General features: G+C 46.4%; 1 protein-coding gene across 1 annotated transcript in view; it reads left to right on the top strand.

The window, feature by feature from the left end:
* BARX2 (BARX homeobox 2) overlaps positions 1-13604 on the top strand; it is an 81063-nt gene that overhangs the window by 58215 nt on the left and 9244 nt on the right. Inside the window, exons 2-3 of the mRNA XM_055581189.1 lie at positions 7806-8103; positions 13499-13583. Coding sequence (XP_055437164.1) covers positions 7806-8103; positions 13499-13583 — 383 coding nt within the window. The remainder of the gene's footprint in view (positions 1-7805; positions 8104-13498; positions 13584-13604) is intronic.

The raw sequence follows: 13604 nt of genomic DNA, 5'->3' as shown, positions 1-13604 counted from the left end.
AGCCCTGTCACCGATTTACTCTAGCTGTCTTGTTTTGCTGTTAGGGCATGTAAAGACTGCCACTTGGCAAAGAGAAGCTGGCATATTCTAGTGTTGCTGAATCTTGCTTTTCATGCATATGTGCAGAGGATAAGAAGAGAACACCTGTGTAGCTTACAATTAAGTCTGCTTTCTTGCTAAGTCCAACTTCCACTGAGCTCATTCACGGAGCATCAAACTATTGAAGTGAAAAGAGGAAAGAAAAGAGAGCTAACGGCAATTAAATGCATTTCATCTGTATAGTAATCTACATGGGGAAATTATTATTAGTCCTGCTTTACAGAAGAGGAAATTGAGACTAAGAAAGTTTTGCTAACCCGCTCAAGGTCCCTCCAGGAGTCAGTGAGGTCCCGTTCTTTCCATTGTCCTAGCTTACCAGCCAATGTGTAGGGATGTGAGTCCATGGGAGCCATTTGGTGTGGGTGATTTTATGATTTTTCCCAGGAAACTCAGCCAGAGCTCCCCAGTTGTTCCACGAAGTCTGTCTTTTAGGTTAACTGAATACATCTCTACCCATGTCTCTGTGTATGCTGCCTCTGTTCCTCAGAAACTTTCTGCGGGTATATAGGTCACACATTCCCAGGACATAAATCAGTCAAGCAGGCAGCTTAGAGATCCTTATCCACTCAGACCTTTGACCTTCGCTTGTGTCAACCAGAATGTGGGTGTAGAGAGCCAATGTAGGGACTTGGTGTCTTGGAGGAATGGAAGAGGAACCCCCAGGAGGTGTATGGGTGCCGACACGGTGCTCTGGGGTTCAAGTCCTGCTGTAGCTAGGGGTAGACTGGTGTCTACCAGTGGGGAAGGAGGAATTATGTTGGGGAGCTGTGCCTGAAATTGGCCATTCTGGACTGTGCCCATACTTGGCCCAGTTGCATTCACGAGTGTCACTTCCACTCAGTTTGCAGAATCCACTTGGGCTTCCCAGGTGGCTCAGCAGTAAATAATCCAACTGCCAATGCAGGAGACAAGGGTTTGATCCCTGGGTGGAGAAGATCCCCTGGAGGAGGAAATGGCAACCCACTGCAGTATTCTTGCCTGGGCAATCCCAAAGACAGAGAAGCCTGGCCAGCTACAGTCTATGGAGTCACAAAAGAGTTGGACAAGACTGAACAGCTAAACAACAACTTGCGGAATCCACGTGATGGAACATTCTGTTTAGCCTCCTGAATGTTCCACTTCTTCCCAGGCTGCCCGGGATGTCCCTGAGCATCAGCCTATCACAAACGTGCTCAGGTTTTCTAATCCCAAAACAGTTTCTCAAAACAGTCCCACATTTGGCAGGCAGCTATTTCTAGGTCGACAGTACACGCAGTTACGTGATACCCATCTTACAGACTTATTGGTCTGGGGGCTGGGTTAAAGAAAACAGCTATTAGAAGATGCATTCACTGTGGTCATGTTTATACTCCTTTTGTCAACTAAAATGTGTTTGTTTAAACACAGTCTTTGGTTTATGACAGTCATTACTCCCTCTCAGTAGCAGATAATGTGCTCAAATTTCACAAGTGTATGTAAATGATCCAGGGTGGCTGGGCAGCTGTCTTCAGTCAACATTTTCACATAGTGATAATTCTCAGGAAAAGAAAAAGGCATACTTAATACATAGTGTTATACATTATCTGCCTTCTCAGTAACCCAAGTGGCCCCCCTCCATTGTATGTGCTCATTTATCATTTCCCCTCTATTTTTAAAACCTAAATTCGATTTTTTAGCCAAAATGTAAATAGGGGGCTAGATGATTTCATAACTTCTGTGAGAATGTGAAATGAGGGTGTAAGTGCTTGGTGGAATGAAAGCTCTGGGTACTGTTTTGTTGGAAATCAGGTCATATATTAAAACAAGGAAAGACAGGGAGCAGCTGGCTGGAGTATATTTGGTCTCACTTTTCTGCTCTCTGGTTTGCCTCTCAGGAGACGCCCCGCTTCGCTGCACAAACAGAACCCAGCCTGTGTCCTGGTGTAGCCGTGCTGTTTTTTCCTTAGGGACACACATCAAACACTAGAAACACAATATGGTGTCTCACTGTGATTGTGTTTATTTACGATGATGGCCTCCTTGAACCCTCCAAACATTTATCAGCATCCCAGAGGCCTCGTGGGTATCTCCAACATCAGAAGGTGCTCTTTTCACTGAGTGAAACCGTTAGTCGCTCAGTCATGTCTGACTCTTTGCAACCTCATGGACTGTAGCCCCTCCAGGCTCCTTTGTCCATGGGATTCTCCAGGCAAGAATCCTGGAGTGGGTAGCCATTCCCTTCTCCAGGGGATCTTCCCAACCTGGGGATCGAACCTGCATCTCCTGTGTCTCCTGCATTGGCAGGAGGGGTCTTTACTGTCTGAGCCACCAGGGAAACCTACTGGGGGAGTACAATTTTGTCACTGAACCTGCACCAGAGTATTGGGTAAAGATTCCTGAAATTATAAACTCTGGTGGTTAGAATGTTGCCTTAAATCACTACCATTCTTCCGAAGTTTTTTATTTTGTTTGCGTTTTTTTAATGTGAGGTTTTCATTGGGTTTAAACTTTGTGGAACCAAATACTATAAATCTCCAAAAGCCATTTTTAAATACCCACAATTGCTTTCAGCCTATAGAGACCAGGATTGTCAAAAGAATAATTTTTCCCAATGGCACCCCACTCCAGTACTCTTGCCTGGAAAATCCCATGGACAGAGGAGCCTGGTAGGCTGCAGTCCATGGGGTCGCTACGAGTTGGACATGACTGAGTGACTTCACTTTCACTTTTCACTTTCATGCATTGGAGAAGGAAATGGCAACCCACTCCAGTGTTCTTGCCTGGAGAATCCCAGGGACAGAGGGGCCTGGTGGGCTGCCGTCTATGGGGTCGCACAGAGTCGGACACGACTGAAGTAACTTAGCAGCAGCAGCAGTAATCTGTAAGGTCAGGGGAAGTCTAATACATTTTTAGTAGGATTTGCTTTTTTAGAGACTAACAAGTTGATTCTAAAATTCAACTGAAAAAATTAATTAATGACAATAGCCAAAAAAGTTTTGTAGAAAGAATAAAAAGGGGAAATTTGTTCTATAATAAAACTCCCCAACACCCCACAATAATAAAAGTGGAATGGTCTTATAACAGGATCATATATTATTAGTTCAGTAGAGTCCAGAAACAGATACATGTATATATAAAGTAATCCATCTATTTCTAAGGCCCCATAGGACCCAGTGTATCTGTAGAATTCTACTCAATGACAACTGAAATCTGATTACAGAAGCCTTGAGCATGAAGATCTTTAGTTTTTTTTAAAGGAATATATTCAAGGATTTTACCCAGTACACCCCTAAAATGTTTTTCAGAAATCCTCTCAAAGTAGTCTTCACTCTCCCCAAAGTGCAGACTCTTGGCAGCCCCCTCAACATCTGCCCGTTCTGTTCCACCTGGTTTCCTAACTCTAGCCTCCCCAACCCCACCTCCTCCTGCACACCCAGCGCCCTCATGTAGCAGCTCTACACCTGTTTATAACCATACTAATAGAGGGCAGCCCTTGAGAAGGCTGGTTCTTGTCCTAGTTTGGCTGCATTTCTACAAAGCAGGAAGTTCTCATACTTATGGTGACTAAAATTCCCCAGTAGACTCTCAGAATGCTGATAAACAGAAATTCCCAACTTCATTTCTTTAGGAACTTAATGTCTCAAAGCTGTTATTTTAAGTAATGGACTAGTCAGATTTGGGGAATTGTTGGCTATCTGTTTAAAGTGACATGTTTATATTTTACCAAATAAACACTTTGTAACTATGGGTTTCAGCAGATTAGAATATACATTATTAGATTTAGAACTTACGTATATTTGTGAATATGTGTGTGCTAAGTCGCTTCAGTCCTGACTGACTGTGCAGCCCTATCTATGGACTGTAGCCTGCCAGGCTTCTCTGCCCATGGAATTCTCCAGGCAAGAATAATGGAGTGGGCAAGAATAAAGGAGTGCCAGGCCTTCCTTCAGGGGATCTTCCTGACTCAGGTATGGAACCCGTGTCTCTTAAGTCTCCTGCATTGGCAGGCGGGTCTTTACCGCCAGCGCCACCTGGGAAGTCCATGTTTGTATATACACAGGGGCAGTTATGGAAGTTTACCTCTAAGATTTGGGGTTGAAAACTGAGAGGGGAGACTTCTATTTTATATATTTCCGATTATTTTAAAGTTCTTTTATAACAAATTGTGTCACATTGGTAATGAGAAACAAAGTAGTGAATTTTGCCGGTGGTCCAGTGGTGAAGAATCCTCTTGCCAATGCAGGGGACACATGTTTGATCCCTGGTCCAGGAAGATTCCACATGCCTCGAAGCAACTAAGCCCGTGTGCCACAGCTGTTGAAGCCTGTGCATCTAGAGCTTTTGCTTAGCAATAGGAGGAGCCCTGCAATGAGAAGCCTGCCTGCTACCAGGAAAAGCAGCCCCTGCTCACTGCAACGAGAGAAAGTCTTCATAGTAACAAAGACTCAGTGCAGCCATAAATAAATAAACAATTTTTAAAAAATAGTAGTATAAGAAGCTTTTAGATCGTTTCTTTTTGAAGAAGCAGCATTTCATAATGTATACAGATGCAAAACCACTGTACAAGGTGTCCTACTTTTTCTTATTATAAAATATCATTCCCAGATTCTTTTCTTTATTTTTTTTAATTTTATTTTATTTTTAAACTTTACATAATTGTATTAGTTTTGCCAAATATCAAAATGAATCCGCCACAGGTATACATGTGTTCCCCATCCTGAACCCTCCTCCCTCCTCCCTCCCCATTCCATGTAAAATATCATGTATGAAACGAGTTGCCAGTCCAGGTTCGATGCAGAGAGATTCTTTTCTTTAAAAGAAAGAAGAAAACCTTAAGTGTTAGCCTTGTCTGGATAGTTATTGGAAATAGTAGCCCTTGATGATTTATTGTTTAACAACTTTGTGGTTTCTACTGGGTCTTATCAGCCATGTGGTCAAAGAACAGGAGAAGTTACCTGTTTTCATAGTTGTGACTGGGGTCCAAAAACAGAAGCCTGGAAATGAGTAAGAAGAGAAGTGCCAGCCTAGAGGAGAGAGCATACACATAGCACGCAGGAGCTTTTGTGAACACTAAACAAGTATGAGTGTTATCTGGCTCAGATATTCGCCTTGCTCTTGTAGTGAGTTGTCGGGACTGGGCTGAGTCCCAAAGGGCACCCCAGAACTTCCTGTTTTCGTCATATATCAAGATGGGCTCGGGATGAAAGGTGCTTTCATGACATTAGTATGAAAGTGAACAAGTGAAAGTGTTATTGGCTCAGTCTTGTATCCTCTATCCATGGGATTCTCCAGGCAAGAATACTGGGGTGGGTATCCATTCCCTTCTCCAGCGGATCTTCCCAACCCCGAGATTGAACCTGGGTCTCCAGCATTGCAGGCAGATTTTTTTTTTTACCATCTGAGCCGCTGAGGAAGCCCCATATAAGAGCTTGAAGAATTCTTCGAAATTATCTCCTTTTACTCACTTTACAGCTGATAAAACTGAGGCCCAGAGGGATAAAATGATTTCCATAGGTAGTGATAGTGACATTTTAAACACAATTCTATGGAATAATGGAAAGGAAGGACTTTTTCACTTGAGCCTTAAAAGTATCAGCAAATAAGAAATGGTGCAGCCTTCAAGCCACTCAGCCCTCAGCCACTACCCCCGCCCCTTGGTGAGCCTGAGGAAACTCAGGAGGGAGACCAACAGGCTGCAGTCTGCCCACTACCCTTGACCACAGCAGCTGCCCCCAGCGGTGCACCCCGAGGGGGCTCAGGAGAAGAAGGAACCGGTACTGGCCCCAGATAGCTGAGGTGCATATCAAAGGAATGACTTTAGTGAGTCCAGATTTGTTCTTCTCTTGTGTGGAAAAGTGCTAAATCCATTAACGTGAGATGTCTGTGTTTTCTTTCTCCCTCTCTTTTTAAAACTTTTATTGGAGTATAGTTGCTTTACAATGTTGTGTTAGTTTTGGCTGTACAGCGAAAAGAATCACCCATATGTATACATATATCCACTCTTTTTTGGATTTCCTTCCCATTTAGGTCATCATAAAGGACTGAGTGGAGTCCCCTGTACTATACAGCCGGTTCTCATTAGTTATGTATTTTATACATAGTAGTGTATGTATGGAGAAGGCAATGGCACCCCACTCCAGTACTCTTGCCTGGAAAATCCCATGGACAGAGGAGCCTGGTAGGCTGCCATCCATGGGGTCGCTAAGAGTCGGATACGATTGAGTGACTTTCCTTTCACTTTTCACTTGCATGCATTGGAGAAGGAAATGGCAACCCACTCCAGTGTTCTTGCCTGGAGAATCCCAGGGACGGGGGAGCCAGGTAGGCTACCGTCTATGGGGTCGCACAGAGTCGGACACGACTGAAGCGACTTAGCAGCAGCAGCAGCAGCAGCAGTGTATGTATATCAATCCCAATATCCCAGTTCATCCTACCAACCCTTCCGCCTTGTTGTCCATACATTTATTCTCTATGTCTGTGTCTCTATTCATACTCTGGAAATTTAAGTTCATCTGTACCATTTTTCAAGATTCCACATATACGTAATCTTATAGGATATCTGTTTCTCTCTTTCTGACTTACTTTACACTGTATGACAGTCTCTAGGTCTGTCCATGGTTTTCTTTAGTTAATAGTAATCCTTTGATGTTGTGACCACCTAGTCTTTGTTGCAAATATTCCTATATATCCTGGCTCCTCCCTTACCTCTTCAGAGCAGTCCCTTGGAGCTCTCTGCAAAGATGCTCCTGGGCTTCATGTCTTAAGAAAGTCCCTAAAATATAAAACATAACTCTCAACTTTTAGGTTGTACAGTTCTTTTCAGTCAACAAAAGAGAAAACATATTTTTGGACAGGAAAGGTCTCCTCTCTTAAAATTCAGAAGAGGCACAGAACTGTCTGGGAACTACCACGCCCCACTACCCCAGCACACCCTGGGGCAGACATTGCTAATCAACCCCAGCTCTCGTCCATCAGCTGGACTCTGACCCGCCTGAGAATCCTCCTTAACAATAGAGCTGGAGGCAGCCACTATAACAGATCTGAATTTTCATATGAATTAAAATCTTTTGGGCCCCTCTTTTCTAAATGATGCATCTGTGTGATTCATGGTGTGGTAACTGCCCCGTAGTTCAAGCCAGAAGAACCTATTTGACTCCTGAATGTGCTTGTTTCTAGCTCTGTGACACCATCTAAGTCTTTAGCCTTTCTGGCCAGAACTGTTTCCTTGTCTTTGAAATGAAGGAGTTAAAGTAACTTTTAAGCATCTTTCTACCGCTGAAAAATGTTTTGATTTAAGGTTTGTAGACTTCCCAGGAAGAATTTATGCTTACAACCATATATTTTTTATAAAGACCGGAGGTGGTTCTCAGGTACTTTGTATATTACGAATCTCTTTTGGATTCCTTAAGTCTTCAGTTCCTTGCTTTATCTGACTACTTCCTTCCATCTGCTGTGTCATTGACCCATATCTGTGAAACCAAAATTTAGAGATTCTAAAGGAAGAGATGAGGAAAGAGTCATTTAAAACCAGAGGGATTTGGGGACCCTCTTCTTTGTCGTGTAAGACTTGAATGTTCTCACCCATTAGGCTGGTCTAACCTGCATGTGCCCTGCCCACCCAGCCTTCCCCATTTATACCTGGTTGTGAACAGGAGGCCCTGCCAGGCAGACGGGTCTCACTGTGGGGATCTCTGGCCCACTTCCCCTGCCCTGCCCCTATGTGACTCGCCTCCCTGTTTGTCTTCCAGGCCCCACTTCCCTCCGGGCATATCCCCTCCTCTCGGTGATCACCCGACAGCCCACAGTCATCTCCCATCTGGTCCCCACCACCCCGGGAATTGCCCAGGCTCTGTCCCGCCACCCAGCCACTGAAGCTGCCTCTGCGGAGGCCCCAGGCGAGAACCACGGCAGCAGCGAGTCTGAGACGGAACAGCCCACGCCCCGGCAGAAAAAGCCCCGCCGGAGCCGCACCATCTTCACCGAGCTGCAGCTCATGGGCCTGGAGAAGAAGTTCCAGAAGCAGAAGTACTTGTCCACCCCAGACAGGTGAGGACACGGGGAAGGGACTGTTCCAGGTAAGGCCCTTGAGAAGGGAGACTCCTTGTGCTCTCAATGTGGCACAGAGGGCCACAAGGACTGTTCTAGGGTTTGTGCAGGACACTAGGGCAGGAGTCTGTCCATGCCTTGGCTCAAGTAATCTCAGCCTTGGTAAACAAAAGCCAGCCCACCTGAGTGCTTCCTAGGTGGTGCAGTGGTAAAGAATCTGTCTGCCAGTGCAGGAGATGCAAGAGACCCAGGTTTGATCCCTGGGTGGGGAAAATCCCCTGGAGTAGGAAATGGTCAACTCACTCCAGTATCATTGCCTGGAAAATTCCACAGACAGAGGAGCCTGGTGGGCTAATTATAGTCCATGGGGTTGCAGAAGAGTCAGACACGACTGAGCCATTAAGCACACACATAGCTCACCTGAATTCATCATACTTAGTCCCAGAAGCCTGCCTGATGCTGAATTTTTACTCCTCACTGCATCTCTGTATGTTAACTACTGCAGTACAACAAGCATGGGGAAAGTGAAAGTTGTGTCTGACTCTTTGTGACCCCTTGGACTATACAGTCCATGGAATTCTCCAGGCCAGAATACTGGAGTGGGTAGTCCTTCCCTTCTCCAGAGGATCTTCCCAACCCAGGGATCGAACCCAGGTCTCCCGCATTGCAGGCAGATTCTTTACCAGCTAAGCCACAAGGGAAGCCCAGCAAGCTTGTTTACCATACAACAAGCATGGTAAAGCTTAGCAAATGGTTGCCCAGGCGCTCAGCTGGGAAACAGGTTTGGTGTTTAAAACCACTGACACTTAGGATCAGATGCACTGGGACTAGACCTGGAGTTGAGGTCCATGATCTTCCCAGGCTTCTGCCCACCCTCCAACCCCCAACTGGCTTAGCAGGCACACCTGGCTTCTGCATGGCAGCCTGGATTAATGGGGCTGCGGAGCTGTCAGATGTCCTGATGGACTTGACAGGTAGCAAGTCAGAACCATTTGGCTGAGACCAAGGAGGATCTGGATGAAGGTCTCTTCTTTAAAGCCTTTTGAGATCTTAGTGAGGGTGGCTATGACCCCTGCTTTACTCAGAGGCTTCACTACCTCCCCACTTTCTTTAATTTAGCATCTTAGCAAAGAAATATGCTGCAAGAGTGTATGTTCTACCTTGTTCTTTCAAACTCACTCTGGAATGACTGGCCTAATGTGTGACCCTGTTTATTGGAAGGATTTTCCAGGTACTTTGGCTCTTTCTTTGCTTACTGCCTTGTCTATTTCAGGTCTGACCCTATTAAAGAGAAGGAAAGGAAACTCAAATGCATTTCAAGCTGTTTATTAGCTGCTCGATAAAAATTTGAGAGAGGAGCCTGCAAGTCATTGATTAAAAGGGAATTTGTTTACTGATTCAGTTAGTTGAGCTCCCAGCAGCTGTGTGCAAGGCATTGTGGCAGGGATTATGGGTCCAGAAGATAGCAGACAAGAGACCTGCTCTAGAGGAGGTCATGGGGGAGGATGTGGCTGCAGTAACCACATCATGACTTGGGGTGTGGATGCCAACATGTTCCCGAGGGCTCCAGGAACACAAAGGTATTGCTGAGTGTATCTGGTGGCAGCTGGGAAGCCTTCTCAGAGGAGGCAGCACTTCAGAAGCACTTTGATCCCAGGAGGGAGAGCGCATCCCACAGAGGGAACAACCTGCGAAAGGCACAGATGTGCTGCTGGGCATGCTGAGTGCCCTGCAGGTGGTCAGATGTCTCCAGCTTCAGGAGTTGGGGGGTGGTGTGTGGGGGGAGATGAGGCTGCAGAGATGAGAAGGACCCTGTATGTCTGACCAAAAGATGTGGACTTTGTTGTGCAGGCTGTGTGTCGGTAGCTGTGAAGAGCTGCGAGTGTTGTGGCCAGATTTACGTTTTATTTTTTTAATTTTTTATTTATTAAAAAAAATTTAGGCCATGCCCTATAGCATGTGGGATTTTAGTTCCTTGATCAGGAATCAAACTTGGGCCCCCTGCATGGGGAGCATGGAGTTTTAACCACTGGACTAGCAGGGAAGTCCCGAGATTTACATCTTGGAATCCTCATATTGGTAGCACCATACGTAACAGAGAGGGAAGAGTGAGAAAAGATAGAGCAGGGAAAGCAGGTGGACAGAGTCCAGGGAGGGTCATTGAAAAGAATTAAGGTGGAGACAGTGGGAACAGAGACGAGAGAATAGATCTGAGACCTGTTTTGAAGCCAGAGCAACAGATTTTCCATTGGCGTGAGGCAGAGAGCTGAGAATTCTGTGGCTCCTGCCTGGGCCACCAGGGAAAGAGGGACAAGCATTAAATGAAGCTGGAAGGCAGAGGGCAGAGTGAATTTGGTGAGGAAAGAGTGTGTTCTGTTTTGGACATGTGAAATTTGGGGCACCTTCAGGCAGAGGATGGAGGCAGGTCTGTGATTTGGGGATTAATAGATGAGATCTCTGGGGCTTCCCTGGTGGCTCAGATGGTAAAGAATCCGCCTGCAATGAAGGAGACCTGGATTTGATCCCTGGGTCGAGAAGATGCCCTGGAGAAGGGAATGGGTACCCACTCCAGTATTCTTGCCTGGAAAATCCTTTGGCAGGGGAGCCTGGTGGGCTACAGTCCATAGGGTCGCAAAGTGTTGAATACGATTAAGTGACTAAGCACATTCACGCATGCGCGCGCGCGCGCGCGCGCGCACACACACACACACACACGGTGTTCTGCTATTCTGATGCTCCCTGGTGTAACAAAGCACCTCCTGTACTCAACACACGTGGAGTATAAGAGGTGGAGTGGGCATCTGGATTTATGAATCAGCACACTCAAGATGACATTCTAGGCTTATTTTAGAAGTTAGAATTTTTTTTTTAGCAGAAATGTTAGTTCCAAATCAACCTCCTGGGGCTTCCTGCTACCTGCCCAGGCACCTCTCAGGTGAGCTTGATTCACTTGCCTGCAGAAGAGGACCATCTGGCTGGCGTGGAGGCTGCCGCCTGAGCTGCCCCGCCAGCTGTTCCTCACCTCGTACGTGACCGGGGCCATGAGCACGCCTCCTCCCACGGCGCACACCCTCTTCCCCTGTGTTTGTTTCTCCAGTCTCCTAGGTGACCCCATTGAAGCAAATTTGCACAGGGAAGTGAGAATCTGTAACGGCGGCAGGTAATGAGAGAGAGCTGATGACAGCGAAGTGTGTTTCTGGGGCCAGCATGAGTCAGGAGTGCATTTTTCCCAAGTGAGCTCATCCTGGTTTGCCAATGCCGTGGCAGAACTGTGAACTGATCCTTCCATTCACTGATGCACCTGACAGCCTTAGGTGAACTGGCCAGGAAGGCTGTGGGGAGGGGGGAAGCCCTCTGCCTCCAGGGAGGTCTGGGAGACCCATGGGATGGCCCCTCTGGGCTCTTGGTGTTTAAATGAATAGCTACCTGGGATGCCAAATTGTGGCCAGAAAGGCTATGAGGCAAAATTTACCTATGCCCCCCAAAAAGCTATCCAGAGATACCGTAAACTGCTATATGGTTGTTAATAACACTGTTGCTTATAGTGTACCCTCTGGGTGACAGGCATTGTTAGGTGCTTTACATTAGCAGTCCTCAAAGGGTTTGGTCTCGGGACCCTTTTACCTTCCTAAAAATTCTTGAGCTCCACCCCCCAGAAAACTTTTGTTGGTTAAACTATTGATATTTACCAAATCAAGTATTAAAGTTGAGAAAGTTTAAAAATATTTAGTTACTCATTACAGGATAACAATATTAGACCTATCACATTAACATAAAAGTTTTTGAATTTAAAAATTTTCCAAAAAAGTGAGAAAAACTGATCTTGTTTTCACTTATGCAAATTTATGTCTACCTTAATAAAAAAAGTTTAGATTCTCATATGTGCTTCTTGGGCTTCCCAAGTGGTGCCAGTGGTAAAGAATCCACCTGCTAATGCAGGAGATGCAAAGGGTGCAGATTCAATCCCTAGATCGGGAAGATCCCCTGGAGAAGGAAATGGCAACCCACTCCAGTACTTCTTGCCTGGAAAAGTCTAGGGACAGAGGAGCTTGGTGGGCTACAGTCCATGGGGTCACTGAGTCGGACACGACTGAATGCACACACACCTGGGCTGCAGGGCTTCATTAGTGGGGAGGCTATGGACTGCTAGCACAAGGAATTTATTGGCTTCAGTCTGTTAATGACTTTCAATAAAACTGTCAGCTTACAGTAGCCCTTTTACTGGGCAAGCAGATAGGTGTGAATGGGGATTGAAGCCAGGAACTGAAGTCCTTGAAGGAAAACGGTTTTTCTTATTGGAGATTGAATTGGGCACTCTGGTCCAAGCAGGGGGTCTGAGAAGGGTACCTGGCATACCAGGAGCCACACCTGGAGCCTTCACTCCTGTACCACTGGTCTTCCTGATGGTGAGGTGTCGCTTGTTACTCCTCAGGTAGAGAAAGTTGAAGCTGAGGTGCTGTGCTTAGTCGCTCAGTTGTGTCCGATTCTTTGTGACCCCAATGGACTATAGCTGGCCAGGCTCCTCTGTCCATGGGGATTCTCCAGGCAAGAATACTAGAGTGGATTGCCATGCCCTCCTCCATGGGATCTTCCAACCCAGGGATCGAACCCAGGTCTCCTGCATTGCAGGCGGATTCTTTACCAGATGAGCTACCAAGGAAGCCCCAGGGAAGCTTGGGTGCAGCTGAGGCTGTGTACCCAAGTCCCTGTGGCCCAGGCCGGTGGCTCTGCAGGCTACAGAGAAATGTAGGACCACGCTTGGCCATGGAATGGGGAGCAGGAAGGGTACGGATGTAATGTTCCTTTTGGAATCTGGAACAGTTGAGGGCAGGGATGGAAGATGAGTCAACCTGTCAAAACGTATTTTTGAGCCCTCGTTCTTGATTTAGAATGCGGTAAGCACGTTTGTGATTGTGAAGGAAGCAGTGGAGTCAGGGAGGCAGAAATAACTCATGAGAAGCAGAGACCAGTGAGAACTCAGAGCTCCCTGGGTGAGACGTGACCTGTGCAGAGGAAGCAACCTTCAAGGGGGTTTGTAGAGATAGCAGGGGTTGGGGGTGGGGGTGGCGGGAGGCTTACCGCCAGGAAAAATGGGACTTTACCTTTCCTCCCCAGTTTGGATTTGGGGTCAGAGCCTTCATTTTATACAGGATCAGAGTAAAGAGTCTGTCAGGTCAGGGAGAGGACTTTGCAGTGAAGGTTCAGAAATTCCTTTCAGGTTCCATGTAGACAGTTCTTAGGCTTGGGCATCTATTTTTTAGCTTCACAGTATCCTCCATAGGATTCTGGGAAGGAAAGCAGAGCTCTTTGGGAGGAACTGGTTTAATGGGGAGGTCCACGTGTTGGTAACAGGCCTTCCCCTCTTCCTCATCCTCCCATCTCTCGTGCCTTCTAGGTTGGACTTGGCCCAGTCTCTGGGACTCACTCAACTGCAGGTGAAGACCTGGTACCAGAACCGCAGGATGAAATGGAAAAAAATGGTAAGAAAGAGAATAAGTCCT

Source organism: Bubalus kerabau, chromosome 5, assembly GCF_029407905.1.
Source record: "Bubalus kerabau isolate K-KA32 ecotype Philippines breed swamp buffalo chromosome 5, PCC_UOA_SB_1v2, whole genome shotgun sequence".
Taxonomy (NCBI): Eukaryota; Metazoa; Chordata; class Mammalia; order Artiodactyla; family Bovidae; genus Bubalus; species Bubalus kerabau.
This window is presented reverse-complemented; position numbering and strand designations above follow the sequence as displayed.